The sequence below is a fragment of the Peromyscus maniculatus genome, chromosome 2 (assembly GCF_049852395.1).
Source record: "Peromyscus maniculatus bairdii isolate BWxNUB_F1_BW_parent chromosome 2, HU_Pman_BW_mat_3.1, whole genome shotgun sequence".
In the NCBI taxonomy this organism is placed as follows: Eukaryota; Metazoa; Chordata; class Mammalia; order Rodentia; family Cricetidae; genus Peromyscus; species Peromyscus maniculatus.
This window is the reverse complement of record NC_134853.1, coordinates 168,618,804-168,637,540: the sequence shown is the minus strand read 5'-3', so window position 1 is coordinate 168,637,540 and position 18,737 is coordinate 168,618,804. Positions and strand designations below refer to the sequence as shown.

The 18,737-nt window shown below is 48.8% G+C and overlaps 1 protein-coding gene across 12 annotated transcripts in view; it reads left to right on the top strand.

Annotated features, from left to right (window-relative positions):
* The window catches only part of Camta1 (calmodulin binding transcription activator 1), an 862,623-nt gene that overhangs the window by 441,979 nt on the left and 401,907 nt on the right, over positions 1-18,737 (top strand). For all 12 annotated transcript variants that reach the window (XM_076565705.1, XM_076565698.1, XM_076565702.1 and 9 more), the window contains one exon: positions 15,307-15,442. In XM_076565705.1, the coding sequence (XP_076421820.1) occupies positions 15,307-15,442 (136 nt within the window). The remainder of the gene's footprint in view (positions 1-15,306; positions 15,443-18,737) is intronic.

Here is an 18,737-nt window from a genome sequence, read left to right as displayed (position 1 = left end):
AGAGTGGTTTTTTCTCTTCCTTTCCTTTCTTGATTATTTTCCTATTTGGCAAGCATTTATGGAGTGCTTGCTGTTTACAAGTCAGCTAGGGCAGAGAGGCTGAAGAACCAGCCGCAGATGGCTGAGACAGATGTACTTTGTGCAGTGGGTGTATGTAGCTCGAGAGAAGAATGGCAGCCTCGTGCACTGGAGGCCTACAGGCCAATCCCTGTCTGACTGTGACCACAGTCACTCCAGACCTGGTCCTTCTGGTTCAAGCTCACCCTTGGCCTGAGCCAGCCTGACCTTCCCCTTTCGAGGCCCACCCAGGCTACCTTAGAACTTGTCTCAGACAGGCCAAGCCCAGCATCCATTATACTTCTTAACTCTTTCCCATGTCGATGACAGGGGTGGACAGAAGCCAGGCCCGCCGAAGCTCTTCCCTGGTCCCTTTGAGGTGCCATCATCTGGAGGGTGCCAATCCCCTCTCTTCGAGGTCTCTGCCCAAATATCACTTTTCCTGAGTATTGATACTGGGGAAACTGAGGCTCCCTTTTGGCATTCTTAAGTCTCTTTTTTTAATAAAAGAATTTAGGAATGTCCAAAAGGGAAGCACAAGGAAATTTTCCCAGAGTTTAAGTAGTGGGGTTGGTGACAGATCCCTGCAGCTACCAGGAAGAAATGGAAAGTCACACTTCCTGAGTTAGGCATGGATTACAACAGACAGCAAAGAGAGAAAGTACCCCGGGAATGGCCGTGAGCTAGTGAGCACAGGAGGAAGCCCCAAGCTTCAGGCCACAGGTTCCGCATTGCATGAGCTCTGTTGTGGTGTGACACCTGGGTGGGGAGGGGCTTCCGCCTGCCTCTGTGAAGTGGCTTCCTCCACTTCTGTGATGTGGTGTGGAGACGACATAACCCCTACTCTACCCAAAGCTGCCTCTGTTGGGTCAATTTGGGGCCTTTGGGCTGTGTTGCACCCGTATTAAAATCCAGAGCCCTAGCTGTTCCCTCCCTGGGGATTGTGGTCGTGCCACCTGGCTAATTTGGGTCTTTCATCAGCTGGGACTAACTCCACCCTTGGGCCTGGCTGGCTCCCTGGCTTTATCTTCCACTGTAGCCCCTGCCCTTCCTGCCTGCCCTCCACCAGGCCAGGCACCTTCCTCAGGTCCCTCCAACTTGCCGCTGCCTCAGTGGGAAGCCTTTGCCCAGGCACCTTTACCTTACTTCTGCCCAGATGCTGGGTCCTGGGACAAGTCCCCAGGCTGCCTGCCTCTCCCACTGGCAGCAGCCAGCAAGTGGGCCAGCTCATACTGTCGCTGTGGAATCCCTTCCCACCTTTGTCCCTGAGGTGAACAAGGTGGGCCTCAGGCGTCCCAAGTCTGCCAGCTGTGCAGAGACAAGGTGGGGGCACCCAGAGCACCCCACATCGGTGCCTGGCGTGTAATAGCTTCTCAATAAATATTAACCAATAAATCACTGGGTGTCATGATAGGATTTTTAGAGGAGCCTGTAAGAGTTCCAGGAATGAGGTATCAGTGAGTCCTCACAGGTCCACTCTGGACTGACCCTGGTCATTTCTATCCCCAAATGGCACCTCCATAGCCCCTTTGTCCCATGACCTCTGGCATCAGTAGATGAACAGATCTGTGGTTAACAGCCTGCCTGGTATCCTTGGGAAACACACGAGTGGACTTCCACTGTGAAGTCCTGAAAGGCCTGCCCACCCTGGCTTCTTCTCCCTACAAAGCCACCCAGGCCTTAAAGAGGGCATTGGCATCCATGCCTGGAAGGCCTCCTCTTCCGTGGTCCCTTCGCAAGCGTTCATGGCCATTAGACAAACTGGGCAGCGTGGACCACCAGCTGCCGGGTGATGTGCTCAGCTTTCTCTTCCTTGATTCAGAAAGATGAAGAGTGCTTCCCAGAGGCAGCTGTTTGAGGCAGCAGCTTCCTGGGACCTGCTTTACCTCGGACGTCAAGAGCCAGAGCTGTTTGGTGTCTCCTGGCTCCTTGGAGGGCTTTGGAGCTTATGAATCTACCGGGTTGTTCCTTCGTTCTCTGATAAGAAAGCCTCTTTTACGATTTTCAATTTGCCCTTATTTTAATGAAAAGAAGCCAGGGCTGGCCCGCCCAAGAAGGAGCTAATCAAATCAAGCAAATTGGCGTTCCCTTCTCCTCAGCCTTGTTATTTCTATGGCTCCAGTTAGAATTTATTATAGAAAGCAATTGGTTTTCATATCTGGTGGATTGCAGCCTGGGCCAGTGTTCATGGTCCCCTTCCTCCCATCATTCTACAAATATCCTGGAGTGACCACGACTTGGAGGCAGGGGATGACACTGAATGTGTGTGACCAGCCTGCTTGCTTTGGGTTGTCTACCCCCGAAATGGTGAGGACTCTATAAACAAGCCGGGGAGAAGATGCCTGGTGGCAGGTTAATAAACCAGCCCCGTGTCCTGTGAGATCTGGCTGTCTCCACGGCTTCTTGAGGTTCCATCTGGTGCTCTATCAACCTTGCTGCGTGCACTAGCCATCCATCATGGCTCTCCCTGGGTCTGTGTGCAAGGGAGATAAGCAGAGGAGACGTCCTTTACCCTGCTGTCCCTCTCCCCATGTGACAAAGGGAGGCACCACAGGACCAATTTGAAGTCAGGCTCAGACAGCCTTTCCTTTGTGGGAAGTGCTTCCCCTCTTCACACCGACCAGAAAATCCTTGGTGGAAGAAGATTAATAGGTAGCTGGGGCTTAGTAGCCAGGCCCACAAAGAAGTGTGATGCCATGAGTCCCTGGCCCTCATCTTACCGGCTGTGTGACTCTGAGACCATTTCTGTCCTTCTGTGGGCTCCATGTTTCTGAGGAGATTGGCACCAACCTGAAGTTACTGTGAGATTAAGATGGGAAGTCGGTGTAAAGGCTTTCCCTGGCCTCTGGAACAACGGCTTAGTCAGGGACAGCTCTCCTTAGGGTCATGGTGATCATTGACATTTTGGTCCAGGCTGCCTGCCTCCAATGGTGCATGTAAATCAGGCTGTTCATGGGGAAAAGATCAGGAGAGGCCCAGGTACATAAAGTACGTCTGCCTCAATTAAGGGCGGCACTTTCCATTTTCTAACTGCCCTCTGGAGTGGAGATTTAGCGCCGGCCTTGAGCATAGTATTGCAGTCTGGTCCCTGTCACGGGGATCTGCTTTACGCATGGGTCACGGCTTGCAGGCGGTTGGAAATGCACATGCTGCATTTTCCTATAACTAGACCCACGTACTTGGGGCAGGAGCAGGGGACCCAGAGCAAAGAAGGGAAGGACAGAGCCACTCAAGACTTGTCTGGGATTTCGCTGGAGGAAGAGGATGTTTACTATATGTAGCAGCCATCGGGTGTGGCTCACAGTCCTGTGTGCAAGAACATCTGTGCTTGAAGGGAAGGTGTAAGAGACAGATCGTATGGAACAGTGGAGCAAGAACTGATCGGTGGCATGCAGAGTGCTGCAGTCAGGGCGTCGGGCTGCAGGATGGTTCCTGTAATTCATGGACCAGTGCAGCAGCAGCAGCAGCAGCAGCAGCTGCAGCCGGGTCTCACTGTCTGCATGGATGATACTGGCTCTTTCTTGAGATTCTGCAAATGAACACAGAGAAAATGAGGGTTCCAGGAGAGGGTCATGAGCCAGACCAGTGTGGGGTGCATTGATTTCTGTCTAAGGGTGGAGAGTGGAAAGAGTGTCTAGATAGTGGGTATCAGTGCATGCTTGTATGCGTGTGCACATACATGAGCACATGAGCAGAGGCAGGGCCTCTCACAGATCCTGGAGTTCGCTGATGAGGCTAGACTGGCTGACTAGTGAGTTCTAGGGGTCCTTCTTTCTGCCCTCCACCCCCAGCACTAGGATTACAGACACATGCTGCCATGCCTGTTTTTCACATGGTTGCTTGGGGACTGATCTCAGGTCCTCATACTTACAGGCAAACGCTTTGCTGACTAAGCGTTTCCCCAGCCTCACACTACAGTTTTGATAGATTTAGCTTAGTGTTGGGTTCAATTCCTGATGGTTCCATAATTCTCCACCTTACACGTATGCACAAAACCTCTCATGCACACAGCCTTCCTCTGGTTAGTAGCTGTCAATCATCTTCTGCCTTCCTAAGGTGATGGCCTCATTGTTTAGGGATAGCTCCTCACACGGAGAGTGTCCCAGGCACATCCCCATGATGCATCACTGCCTCACTCTCTCTGTCTTCCTGTCATTGCTGCTGAGGGTGGACCCATGAAAAGGGACCAAGTTTGTGACTGGGAATAGTCATGGGCACGTATGTTACATGCTGGGTGCCTTGCTCACATCAGGTTCTCAGGAAGTCAAGGTGTTTATTCAAGGTGTGTAAGGAAAGAGCTGAGGAGGGTCCACTCCAGGTCTCACGACAGTCGTCTTCCTCGTGGACATTGCAGACATTTGCAAGTGTAGACAAACTAGCTACAGGCTCCCTGTCCCTGGGCCCCCCTTCAGCTGTGGTCAGTGCTTGGCCATCCTGGTCTCTTCACGTCCTCCAGCCCTCCCACTCCCTGACATTATGTGAAGTACAGCTTGGATGTCGCACAATTTAATCAATAAATACTTTAATCTGTATCTCTAAAAGTATTAAAAATACTTCTGCACTGCAATAATCAGTTCAAGTTAATAATAATTCAAAATTATTATTATTTAGAATGTCAGTGTTTGAGATTCAAATTGTCTCATAAATTCCATACTATGTATATGTAATGTATATATACACCACACACATTATATATAGATATACATATATACTACATACATGTAACACACATATACAAATATATATTCATATACACATATGCTCACATATACATATAGACACATGTATACACAATATGCACATACATCTATATATAGACATATATACACACACTTATACACATACACATATATACCTATACATATCCATATGCATACACATATATACACAAATATATGTATGCACATGTATGTGTACATGCACACACAGTCCATCTGGCCTGGTCAATGCCCACCTTAGGGATAACCACCTCAATTAAAGGATGTGTTTCGGCGTGTTGTAACGTGTATGTCCTGATCCGGTTCACTCCTGCTCTGTTTCTTGAAGACCTGGCTAAAGAAGCCAGGCCGTTTGTCCTCTAGTGGTTTCTTCTGGTCTGGATTTTATTGACAGTTTCCCCTATGGCATCATTTAGGATATTCCTGTCCCCTGAGGCTGAGAAAATGGAAACTGAGTCGAGAGACTGACTTTTAAGGTCTTTTATTTTAGTAGTATTTTTATTTATTCTTTGAGAGTTTTATACATCTATAAAATGTATTTTAATAGTACCCACCCATCCCCCATTTCTCCAACCCCCCCCCCCCCGACCCTTCTCCCCAACATGTACCCACCCGATGTAGCGTTCTCTCTTCAAGGTCTTTTTTGTTTGTTCAGTAGTAGAAGGTGCTCCCACTGAGGGACACTTACCGCCAGGCTGTCTCTGGTGAGTGCCCTGGGGTGCTCACCTGACCAGCTCTGCACCCGGCCAGCACTGCTAATGCACTTGAGATTACAGATGATGGGACTGCCTCTTGCTCCCTTCCTCCGTCTCTTTTATTGACTGGAGGGCTTTTGTAGAGGAAAATCTTCCTCTATTTGATAACTCAGGAGAGCTGTGTAACAGGGAAGGTGGGACGCGTGTGATTCTCTCCCCGCCTTTCTGTGTGTTTTTTTTTTTGTTTTGTTTTTTTTTTGTTTTTTGTTTTTTGTTTTTTAGGTTTTGAGAATGATGTCTTAGGTCACAGGTGTCCCCCTGCAGTGAGCAGTCTGTGGATTTTGTTGCCGTTGCTTGTTTATTTTAGGACCACAATGAATCCGGAGATTAAACATATTTAATGAATTCCAATCACTGTACTTGTTTCTCTTACTCATACTCAGACTGCCCCAAGGCTGGTCAGTGGGGGCCTCATCAAGTAGCTTCCTGAGCCCGTTTCACAGAATTCTAAATTGCTGTTATAGCTGATACTATACTAAAAGGCAAAGAAAACAAACCAAACGAAAAGTAGAATGCATTCCCCTTAAAACTGGGGACAGTGGAAGGTGTTCTCACCACTTCTGACCAGTGAACTGAAGGACTCAGCCAGGTCAATGAAGCACGAAAATGAGTTAAAAGGCAGCCACAGCAGAAAGGAAGAGATGAGATCATTTTACTCATGTGTGTGTCTTCATTCCACATGTAGAAAGCCTATGTAATCTACAAAAACTTTACAGGAACTAATAGAAGAAATTTAGAAGGTCTTGGTACATACATGGTTGTCACAGCCAGCTTTCCTGTTGCTGTGACAAAATACCCTGTGAGAGCAATTTAAAAAGAAAGGATTCTTTTGGCTCACAGCTCATGGGTACAGTCCATCAGGGCACGAAGTCAAAGAGGCGGGAACTTGAGGCAGCTGCTCACAGGGCATCCACAGTCAGGGAACAGAGCAGTGGGTGCCAGGGCCCAGCTTTCTCTCTCTTAAGAAGAAACCTAGACTTTATTTCACTTATAATTATTGTTGTGTTTTGTGGAGGCGTGCATACCGGGGTGACATGGTGAGCATGTGAGGATAAGGGGCAGCTCTGAGTCAGTTCTCTCTTTCTGCTTTCTGTGGAATCTGGGGACGGGACCCAGGTCACCAAGAGCTTGCACAGCAAGTGTCTTGACTCACACAGCCATCAAGCTCCATTTTCTCCTTTTCATTCTGCACAGGTCCCACGCCCAGGGAACATCTTCCCACTTCAATTAAGCTATTCTAACTAATCCCTCCTAGGCATGCTCAGGGGCTAACCTAATCTAGATTGTCCCTCACAGGTGTGCCTGTAGGCTTGCCTCCAAGGTGATCCCAAATCCTATCAAGTTAGCGATCAATTGTCACCTTCACCAAGATCAATATATAGAAGTCAATTATGCATCTGTGAAGTAGAAATGAACAACCCTAAAGTGAAATTAAGGTAACAATTCCATTCACAAAGAACATTAAATAGAATAAATTAATTAGCATGGATTTGCTTTACAAGTTTTAATACCTGTACATTGCAAGCTCTAAAGTTTACTCAGGGAGAGCCCAGATTTACATAGTTGGAGAGACCATTCCATGTTAATGGAATTAAAAACCACATCATTGGACATGGCTGAAACACTCAATACTATCAGGACAGCAATTCTCTCCAAATTGACTTCTTGATTCAATCCTATCCAAACCCCCCAGGGGGGCTGGAGACATGGTTCTGAGGTTAAGAACACTTGCCACTCTTGCAGAGGATCAGGGTTCGGTTCCTGGCACCCACTCCAGGTGGCATAACTGTGTGTGACTCCAGCTTCAGGGGATTCAGTGCCTCTTCCGGGCTCTGCCACACCAATGGTGATTATATGCAGGCACTCAAACATACACATTAAAAAAGCAACCTAAAACAAAGAAAAAAAAACCTTGAATCCTTCTCCCCAATCCTAAAATTATCAAGTTAATCATGAAATTCATATGGAAATACAAAGGTCTTAGAACAGCCAAAACAACTTTAAAAAGAGGTAGTTAGAGAACCTGGGGTCCCTGACTTCAAAACTGCAGCAAAGATTGGCATCCGATGGGGAACAGAGAAGTATATGAAGTTCAAGAGTAAAACCTTATGTTTATACTTCATTTATTTCCAACAAAAATGCAAAAGTCATTCAGTGGATGGGTTGGGAGGTAGGATAGACATTTTCAGTCTAGAAGATGGGGCTGAGACCCTCAGACATCAGCGCAGCAAAAATCAGCTGAGACCTTTGCATCACTGTATCAAAAACTACCACATCCCAGGCCTGAAGGAAAGAACTAAAAATATAAAGCTCCTAGAAGAAAACGTGAGGAGACTTTTATGGCCTTGGACCAAACAACAACTTCCTTCATCTCTAAAAATTTGTAAAAAGGAGAAAATGGATAACCTGGATTTTCATCAAAAATGTCAAAGAAACCATTAAGAAAACTCAAATCATGGGCTTGGAGAAAGTGTGTGATAAAATAGTTCCATTAGGACTTTATGTAAAGGCTTCTGACAGCTCAAAGAAGTCAAGCAATTTAATCGAAAATGGGCTAAAGATTCAAATAGACATTTACCCAAGAAATTATAGGAATAGCTAATAAGGACATGAAAGGATGGTTAGCATCAGTAGTCATTAGGGAAATGCAAATTAAAACTACCACACACCCACAAGGGTGGCTTCAGTCCAGAAGACGGAGTTGGGGAGGATGAGAGGATGTCAGGCCACCCATGCATCGCTGGTGGGGTGTGAGATGGATCAGCCACTGTGGAAAGAGATCTAGTGCCTTTGCTTTAGGGAATCCGATGCAGCCAGCTCACAGGGGTCATTACTGAGTCTTGAATCATGGTTCGGAAAGTGCTACTCGTTTTGGTAGTAGAGGAATCGCCTATATTTTCTTCTCCAGTACTGTGGCTTATTTATTACATGGAAAGTTACCAGTCTGCTTAGGGTGGTGTGTTAGTGGGAGAAAGGTAGTCTCAATGGCATCTCTTCCTAGTTCCTCTCCGGTGATGGTAATATTGCATATTAAAATGTCGGTCCCTTTCCGCACTGACTTGATATAGCTCATTTACTGTGTAAGTTAAACTTGTACATGGAAGCGGGAATGTCTATTCTGTTCTACTGGTCTATATTCATTTACCAGATTCATATATTTTAAAGTATAGAGGCTTCACAATATGGGTCAGTAGATGGTACAGCTAGCCTTTATCCTGTGTGTGTGTGTGTGTGTGTGTGTGTGTGTGTGTGTGTATGTTGTATGTATATGTATGATGTATGTGTGTTCCTGGGGGTAGATCCCAGGGCCTTGCACCTACTAGGTAACAGCCACTGAGCTAAGTAATATCACCAACTTTCTTTTTATTTATTGTTTTGCTTGTGTGGTGTGTGTGTATAATATGCTTATTTACTAGTATATGTGTGGGCATATATGTGGGGGTATACCTGCACATGGGTGCACATGCATGTGCCTTAGGTCGCCACCCAGTGTTTTTCCTCAAATTTACTTGTCTATTGAGCAGAGTCTCTCATGGAACTTGAGGCTCACTGATTTGCCTAGGCTGGCTGGCCGGCCGGTGAGCTCCACCTGTCTACACACTCTTTCCCTCCCCCAGTGCTGGCATTACAGAAGTGCATGGCCACCCCAGCTTCTTACATGGGTCTAGGTTCCCGTTTCTAGTGATCATGTTTGGGTGACAGGCCCTTTTGTGACTGGGTCATCTTCACAGCCCCTTGTTTTTCTAATTATTTTGAGATAATATCTCGTCAAGTTGCCAAGCTGGCCTTGAACTCACTTTGTAGCCTAGGCAACTCTTAAACGTTCAAGCCTCCTGCCTCAGCCTCCAAAATAGCTGGGATTGCAGCCTGCACCACCAGGCCTGTCTCTCGGCCTCTTCGCTGGGGTTTATCTGGCTCTTCTTGATATTTATGTCTTGTAAATAATGATATTTATTTATTCTGATTTTATATGTCTGTGTGTGGATGAGTATATGTCCATGCACCATGTGCATGCAGTACCCCCAGTGGTCAGAAGAGGGCATCAGATCCCCTGGAACTGGAGTTGCAGGTGGTTATGAGCTGCCACATAGGTCCTGGGAATTGAACCTGGGTCTTCAGAAAGAGGTGTAAGCACCTTTAACAAGGGAGCCATCTCTCCAGCCCCTAAGTAATTTTATAAGAAAATGTTCTATATTAGAGGAAAAAAAACGCTAATGGTGTTCTCATTGACAGAAATTAACTCAAGGGGAGGTCACATTTTATGATCTTATTTCACCCTAGCCGAGGCATGCCACATTTTTGTATGTATCAAAACCTGCTTTGATGTCTTTTAGAAGACTTTGCAGTTCTCTTTAGATTGGAGCACTTTCTAATTAAATTATTTCCCTTCTTTATCAGAGATGCAAGTTCTTTTATCATTATATCATGTTTTCAATTATCTATCTTTCATGTGTATGTATCTGTCTATCAATCTATATGTCTATCATCTATGGTCAGCTATCACTGTCTATCCATTTATCCATCTATAATCTACCTATCTGTCTATCTATCATCTATCTTTTGCTATCATCTGTCTATCTACCTATTGATCTATTTATCATCTATCTATCGATCTGTCAATCTATCATCCATCTATCTTCATCTGTTATCTATCTATCATCTATTTACCTATAACATGTATCTGTATTAGTTAGTTTTCTGTTGTGACAAAACACCATGACCAAAGCAACTTGTAGAAGGAAGGGTTTATTTGGCTCACAGTTCCACAGGATTAGAGTCCATTGTGAAGGGCAGCAGGCAGCAGGCAGCAGGCAGCAGGCAGCAGGCAGCAGGCGGCAGGCAGCAGGCAGCAGCATGGCAGCAGGTAGCAGCATGGCAGCAGGCAGCAGGCAGCAGCATTGCAGCAGGCAGCAGCATTGCAGCATTGCAGCATTGCAGCATTGCAGCAGGCAGCATGGCAGCAGCATTGCAGCAGGCAGCAGGCAGCAGCAGGCAGCAGGCAGCATGGCAGCAGGCAGCAGCAGGCAGCATGGCAGCATGGCAGCAGGCAGCAGGCAGCAGCAGGCAGCATGGCAGCAGGCAGCAGCAGGCAGCATTGCAGCAGGCAGCAGCAGGCAGCAGCAGGCAGCATGGCAGCAGGCAGCAGCATGGCAGCAGGCAGCAGCATTGCAGCAGGCAGCAGCAGGCAGCAGCATTGCAGCAGCAGGCAGCAGCAGGCAGCATGGCAGCAGCATTGCAGCAGGCAGCAACAGGCAGCAGCAGGCAGCATGGCAGCAGGCAGCAGGCAGCAGCAGGCAGCATGGCAGCATGGCAGCAGGCAGCAGCATTGCAGCAGGCAGCATGGCAGCAGCATTGCAGCAGGCAGCATGGCAGCAGGCAGCAGCATGGCAGCAGGCAGCATGGCAGCAGGCAGCAGCAGGCAGCAGGCAGCAGCATTGCAGCAGGCAGCAGCAGGCAGCAGGCAGCAGCAGGCAGCAGCAGGCAGTAGCATTGCAGCAGGCAGCAGGCAGCAGCATGGCAGCAGGCAGCAGCATTGCAGCAGGCAGCAGCAGGCAGCAGCATGGCAGCCAGAGCAGAAAGAAGCTGAGGGCTCACATCTTGAACCACAAGCAAGAAACAGAGAGATCGGCCCAGGAATGTGGTGTGGCTTTGCCGCCTTGAAGCTCTTCAAAGTGTGACCGCACCTCCTAAGCCAACACCAACAGTGGCACCAATGGGCAGCCTAGTGTTCAACCATCTGAGCCTATTGGGGATATTCTTCATACCGTCACACTGTGGAATCTCTAGCTTCTTCCTATTACCTGCCCACTGGCACGCCCACTCAGCCACCTATGCCACATGTATGTAGATCTTATCATTTGTGCTGCTTTCCTCTGCTCCAAGGACCCTTTTCCACCACTGTGTGGAGTGTGACTGATGTTCACAGCTGTTAGTTTCTTAGATGAAAGGCTTCCTTAGGTTGTGGCCTCCTGCCTAGAACAAAGCTCCCCACGGCCACGTCCTCTCTTGTAGCTCTTCTGTGCCAGTGCAGTGCAGTGGGGCCCCGGGAGCTTCCCTGGGCTCCCAGACTGCCTGTCTTGACTTAGCTGTCCCAGAGGAGATCCTGGGAGGAAGACTGGAGTCTAGCCCAAGACTATGTCACAGCCGACCCCAGGAAGCGGCAGTAGGGGAGAGTGGAGGTGAAGGAGGCAAGGGATGGATGGAAAGGACTTGTTCCTCAGCAGGTCGCCATTGTGCCGACTCCAGAGGGGAGAATGAGGAGCCAGAGTTACCTTAGCTAGCGTGGGACCTGGGAGGAACCCAGAGTTACCCTAGTAACAGGAGGAGAAAACACCCCTTCTTACCTTAGCTGTGGGAGGGCAAGTCTGGGTTACCCCAGTCCTACAAAGGGAATACTGGAATAGCTCTAGAGTTACCGCCAGATTCCACAGAGGAAACATGAGCAGCTTGGGATTTGCCCAACTGCAAGAGAGGAAGCCTGGCCTCCACCCTCCTGACCCCTGGTCCCATGCTCAGGGTGCTTCAGGACTCTCCCAATCCCAGTCAGGAGAGCAGATTAGGATTCGGTCTCCGAGTATCTTGCAGCCTCAGCTCCTCTGGCATCCACAGACTCGCCAGACAAAAGGCTGGTTATCTGGGGCTGTTGGCAATGCCTCCCTCACAGAGTTGGTGTGCAGGTGAGAATGTGTACAGATGATAGATGGGTGTAGATGTGATATTCTCTGCCAGCAGCGGGTACACGTGAATGACTAGAACAGAGAAGGCTGGGATTGCTAGGTTGCTGGCTCTGTCCACACAGTCCACGTTCTCCATCTGCATTTCCATTCCTGCCTCCCTGCTCTGCCCAGGCCTGCTCAGCCTTAAGCAGTCAGTTAGTAAATGGAGGCCCTTCCATGTCAGCCCCTGTGGCCTAGGCCTTCTCCTCCATCCTAAAGCCCACCTCCTGGACCCTCCCTCCTTCTTGGGACCCCTTCCCACAGGTTCAGACTTGCTGTGTTGACATCAGGGATGGCAGCACAACCCGTCAGACTCCGTCTGTAGCAGGGCCGTTTCCCCTTCATTGCTGTTAGGGCCTGGGAATGCGGTGGGGCCTCCACATCACACTGAGCAGAGCAAACTCAAACAGAATCAGACTAGAGGGTTGCACACTGCTTGGCTCTCATTACTGTGAAATGAGCTGACGATTCCATTCCTTGAGGTCCTTTGAGTTGAACACTGAGGCTCCCTAGATGGTGTCCTGCTACAGTGACAAATGACAGGGCCACTCTCAGAATTTTAAGGTGAGGTCAACAGAAGACAAGAACTGCATTTGAGGGAGTCCCCTCTCTCTGGGGACCATTTACCATATAGGTACAGGTGCTAAGGATCCTTTAACCATGGCAGGGATGGAACAAGTTCCAGGTCATTTCTTGGTCCCTGGAGGCTGGGTGGATTTTCCTGAGGTCTTCTTTAGAAGGTAACCATTTTTTTTTTTTGACCAGGGGTATCCTGGCTGTGTTTCCATGTGTGTCTTCACCCACCCCCAACCCCTCCATGAGAGGACAGGGACGAAGAGTCCATTTGCTTGCCGCAACATAATCCTTTGCACCCCCCGCCCCCAGGCAGTGGCCTTAGCTGTGGGAGCTCGGGTTTGGGGACCTTTTGCTGGGTGTTTGAGGAACTGGGAAGGTTCACAGTGGCCTGAGGTTACAGTGCAAGTGGCCAGAGCTGCTGGGGCTGAAGGAGGCCCGTGACAACCCCTCCCCCCTCCACAAGTCACCTTCCCATGAAGCGATGGAGACCGACTGTGGGGGTTTCCAGTGCAGACCTGTAGGCACCATAGATAATGTCAGGTGATAGTGTGTGAATAGTGTGTGAAGCTGTTTCCTGGGATTGTTTTAGTTGGTGCAGGCTGAGGGAGGAAACCAACAGTGACAAACCAATTGCACCCTGATCAGGGAACAATGTAGTATAGGGAGGCACCACCTAAAGTCTATAATTTCCCATGGAATTGCTCTTTAGTCTTCCCGTGGCTGCCGGATGACACAGTCGGGCTGGGTGGGAACCACAATTAGCTGCAGCCACCCGGGAGGGTTGGGTTTTCTTTTCACCCTCTAGACAATGGAAGATTAAGCCATCAATAGCCAGTGTTCAGTCCTGGATGGTGAAACGGCCCATTGTTCAACAGAGAAAGCAAAGTTGGGGGCGGGAGGCTCTCCCCAAGCAGCGGGAGGATGGCTGGGCGTGCTTCTTCTCCCCACCTCTGCTGTAGCGGGGAAGCGACAAGCCAAGGTGCGTGCAGAGCTGCTCTTACAGCCCCATGACTGTGCAGCGCTCCCTCAGCTGGCCCTGACGCGTGCACACACAAAACCACAGGCAGGCCTCTCTGTGCCGAGTGGACAGGTGCAGGCAGCACACAGCCAGCCCCTGGGTGAGTGCGCTAGCTTCAGGGCTGGATCTGCCCACATCTGCACCTGCTGCAACTTTATTCTGGGAATGACTTACTATAGCACCTGCTGGCAGCTAGGGAGGGCCTTAATTCTTTCTCTCTTTGTAAATTCCTACCCAAAATATGTGACCACAGCACCTTCATACACAGACACACACACACATAGACACACACACAGATACACACACAGACACACACACACAGACACAGACACATACAGACACACAGACATACAGACAGAGACACACAGACACACATACAGACAGACACACAGATACACACACACACACACACACACACACACACACACACACACACACACACGCCACTGCTCTGCTCTCTGTGGCTGAAGTATGCTCCTTCTTTGGAAAACACAATGTTCTGTTTGTTTGGCACTTTTGATGGCCTGTTTTGTTTTGTTTTCTGACACAAGGTCTTGTGTATCCCGGGTGGGCACTGAACACACTATGTAGCCAAGAATGACCTGGAACATCTGATCTTCCTGACTCTAGTGCTGGGACAGAGGCATACAATGCTATGCCCAGTTTATTGCAGGGGTGCCAGGATCCAAACACAGGTCCTCATGTCTGCAGGGCAGACACTTCATTGAGCCATGTCCTCAGCCATGCTTGTTCCTGTTAAACAAAAGGAGCTGCCATTTCCCTAAGCTGCTGTAGCCATGGACAGAACAGATGAGGGGTCCTAGTGCATCTAAGACATCTGACAGCTGAAGCCCAAATGGGGAGGAATCAGGTACTTTGCTTGCGAGAGAAGAAGGACCGTGATGCTCGTCTGTATCCAGCAGTGATCTAAATGCGAGCAATGAATCAAGAGTGGTTGGCCTCAGCACCCAGGGTTTCTATTGGTCTGCTTTGAACATAGTCATCCAGCGTCTGCGTTAAACTTATTTATTCCCTAATGCTGGCTGATGGATTAAAAGATGTGTAGAAAATCCTTCTATAAGAGATAAGATATTACAGGTGCCAAACACCCCTGGCTCTTTTCACTTTTTTTCCTCTCTCTCTCTCTTTCTTGCCTACTTTTTTGCTATTGAGCTCGGGGCCCCTGCCTCATATATCCTGATTAGTTTGTGGAAATTACTAAGGGGTTGTTTTTTAAGCCTATCATTGACACATTTAATTCATTAGGTACCAAATCCACAAGCAAATTTTGGCTGGCCGTAAAACACAGTTAATCCAGGGAGCTGCAATAAAAGGTGAGAAATTATGCCTCAGCAAATGTGGAATATTGCTTTTCTGTAGAGACTTTTACTGGTCTGCGGTATCTTTCTTCATAAATTTCCCTTCTGCTTAGTTCTCTCGGTAACTTAACCATTTGTCACTTGCAGACCGCAGAATGGCTCCATGATCCTCTACAACAGGAAGAAAGTGAAGTACAGGAAGGATGGGTACTGTTGGAAGAAGAGGAAAGATGGGAAAACAACCAGAGAGGACCACATGAAGCTCAAAGTCCAGGGAGTGGAGGTAAAGGGCGGGAAAGGCTCTCCTGTCCCCAAATGTCATTTCTGGGTCGCCACAGAGAATTTGGAATTGCTTGCGAGTGATCTGAGGCCAGTCACCACTGTCAAGGGAATTTTTGTTTGTCAAGTTCCTGCCATTGGCATTGGCCTTCTCACCTGAGAGTTTCTCTTCTGTTTTTTTGGAGCTGACCATGGCCAAAGTGCTCTACCTAGGGGGTCACTGGTGTACAGATGGGGACTGGTGAGGTGCCTGTGGGTTCCTCTACTGTGTTTATCATATGTGTTTCTGGGTGCTTTGGGTTTGTGCTGGGGTGCAGGTCTGGGGAGGACAGGTGTCATCGTGAGGAAGTGCCCTCTCAAGGTACTTTGGCCAACTGGTAATGCCCTTCAGGGCTTGGCAATTCTCCCCATGCTGACTAATATTTCATCTTTCTGCGGGTGTTTTAACTTCAGCAGAGGTTAAAGATAATGAGATGGGTTCTTGGGTGAGCAAGGTTCCTGCAGTGTTGGAGTGGAGAGGGATCTATAGGGATGGCTCAGGATCTGGACCAAACTCAACTTTGGTTTTCCTGGATGCAACCTTGCTATTCTGGCTCTGAGCCAGGGGCAACCTGAGAGAAGTCCCTTCCCTTCAGAGGGTCCCGACCAGGTGTCCCGCAGGACCCGCTGACGAGCCAGTACCAGCTCTTTCACATCCCTTACCAGTCCCACCAAGGGTCTTACCTGCCACCCTCAAAGGGATGTGGCCAGCGATACTATGGGCGAGATCTCGGAAGCCTCCCATGATTCAGCTGGCATTTCAGAGAGGTAAAGGCCCGAGTCCTAGCTACTGTCATGTTGAGTGTCTGGCACGTCTCAGTGGGCAGCAGGGACTGTGAGCACACTTGAGTTCTGAGGATTGCCCTTGGGCACTGACGGGTTTTGTGACACACTTTGTCACGATGATTTTTTTCCCTGTATTAATTATGTGCTTTTATGGCTGCCAAAAATAGCATCAAATGGCTTTTATTATATTACCCCATGGAGAGAGATAACTTTCGTTTTATGTGTATGTGCTTTTTTTTTTTAATATACCAATAAGAATTGTTTTATGGTGATGAATAAGAAAAGCCGCGGTATGAGAAATTCCAGTTCCCTCTCCTCTGCCTCGTGTGCAGTTTAATTGACTGCATGGAACATTAATGTGCAGATTACCCAAACGTGCTACTGGAAAGAACCATCTCCAGCATTGTGACCAGGGTCCTGCTAATACATAGACATTAGCCCTTCTTGCAGGGAGCCCAGAGAGTTGGGGCTTTCCCTCTGGGGTGAGGGGGAAGGCTCTTATCACCCCACAATGGAAAAATAGGTAGTGAGAGAAAGAGAGAGAAAGCTTGGGTGGGGACCAGGAGAAAGGAAGCTGCTTATGCAGGACATAGAGAGCCTGCAGGAATTCACGCTAAACCTCAGCAAGCAGCCCCTGTGCCTGGAGGCCCATGGTATATTTCATCTTTAGTAATACGTAAATCAGGAACTCCTGGTTGTAAGTAACAGCGGGGTGGAATTCGTCCTCAGCAGTAGCTTGGAAACCCAGGGAAAAAAAAAGGCACCGTGTTCATTTTCTTCCCTCTTGTTATAAATTAGAATTGTCACCGGATGGAATGAGAATGATTTATGGCTATTTTTAGGCCATATTTATGTTGGGAGTTATTTGTGGTGCTCAGCCTTGCCGCCTACAGACTAGGTTCCTCGGATGTGGAGGAGGGGGACGCATGCAGATCAGAGAGGGCCATCGATGACCTGCTGGCCGTGAGCGGTAGCTGGAGATTTTCTCTCTGGGTCGCCCTATGAGCAGCTGTGTGAGCGGTGGGACCGGGAGGCCTCCATGGCAATGCCTTGGCCAATGACTGCCTTTGTTTCTGGTTTTGGGGAGAGGGAGGCCACCTGCAGCTGCGCTTCTTGGTGGCTGGTCTTTCCCGTGGCACTTGGAGTGTTAGCCCACTGAACCAGGCAACAAGTACGGGCTGTGTCCCAGCTTTTGTGTGCTCCCTACAGAGGAAGAGGGAGGTGTGGTCACCGCCCACAGACTCAGGTAGAGCAGAAGGTGGCCACGTTTGCACACACTGCTCATTACAGTGCGGAGAGGTGTGACAGGCTGAGCATTTAGGACAAGTGTCCCCAGGAGTCCGGAACGGGCTACAGTGGCCAGAGACGCTTCTTGGGCTAGGTGGGGTGTGAGATGAATTCTTAGAAGTTGGAGACGGTTTTGTGTGTGTGTGTGTGTGTGTGTGTGTGTGTGTGTGTGTGTGTGTGTGTGTGAATAATTGACATGCTGTTTCAGTTTGTCTTAATATCTCTAGCTAAGATGGATCTATGCTGTTTTCTGATCATTTTTGGATGGTTCTATCATATTCCTCTGGATACATACTAAGCCAGTCCCCTTGACTGTGAGACCTTCCAGACTTTTGGCTTTGCCATTACTGCCTGAGTAAGCATCCTTACACAGGTCTTCTTGGGCACATAAGCAGTCTGGACCAGGAATTGCTGGGTGTGAGAGTTTTAGTTTTGCTAGACAATGCCAAATTGCTCTTGAGTGACTGCTCTAATTACATGCCCACCAGCACTGGAAATGACTACTTCCCCTACACCCTCTGGTCCTCAGAAGATGGTAGTGTATGCAATTTGAATTCAAGTTTTTCCTCTCTTATTCATGGGAATGGGCTCCTTCTCATTGGAGTAATTGCCTTTCCACGGTTACGGAATTTTAAATAGCCCAGAGGAAGGGCTTGTTGGCAATATCAACCATTAGTGGTGCTCCTATGTTAGCCGTGCTCTGCAGCAGGGCTGGGAAGCCCAGTGGGTAGTCTTCGCCAGCAGCAGTGGTGCTGTATACTAGGCTTCAAGGTCAGAAATCCACTTCCTCCCTGTGGATTCATCAGGCAGGTCCTGTGTCTAGCACCTGTGTCACCCAAGCCCTAGTCCCCTCCAGCTGCCCTCCTGCTGGATGGACAGCCAGGGTTTTAGAGTTGTGAATGCTTTAGTATCCTCATGGGTTTCCTCCATTCAAGGGCACGATAAAGACATCTGGGTCTATCATTTAACATATCAGTTGCTATAAGCCTTCCCTGAGGCCAGGAAAACTTCCAGCAGGCAGAAGGAAAGCTCAGTTCTGGCTCCTTTTGTTCTTGGGGGCTGGGGCCCGCCACACACATTGATTTCCTGAGCTGGGCACAGGGTGTGGGCGGGGCACAGGGTGTGGGCGGGGCACAGGGTGAGGGCGGGACACAGGGTGTGGGCGGGGCACAGGGTGTGGACAGCAG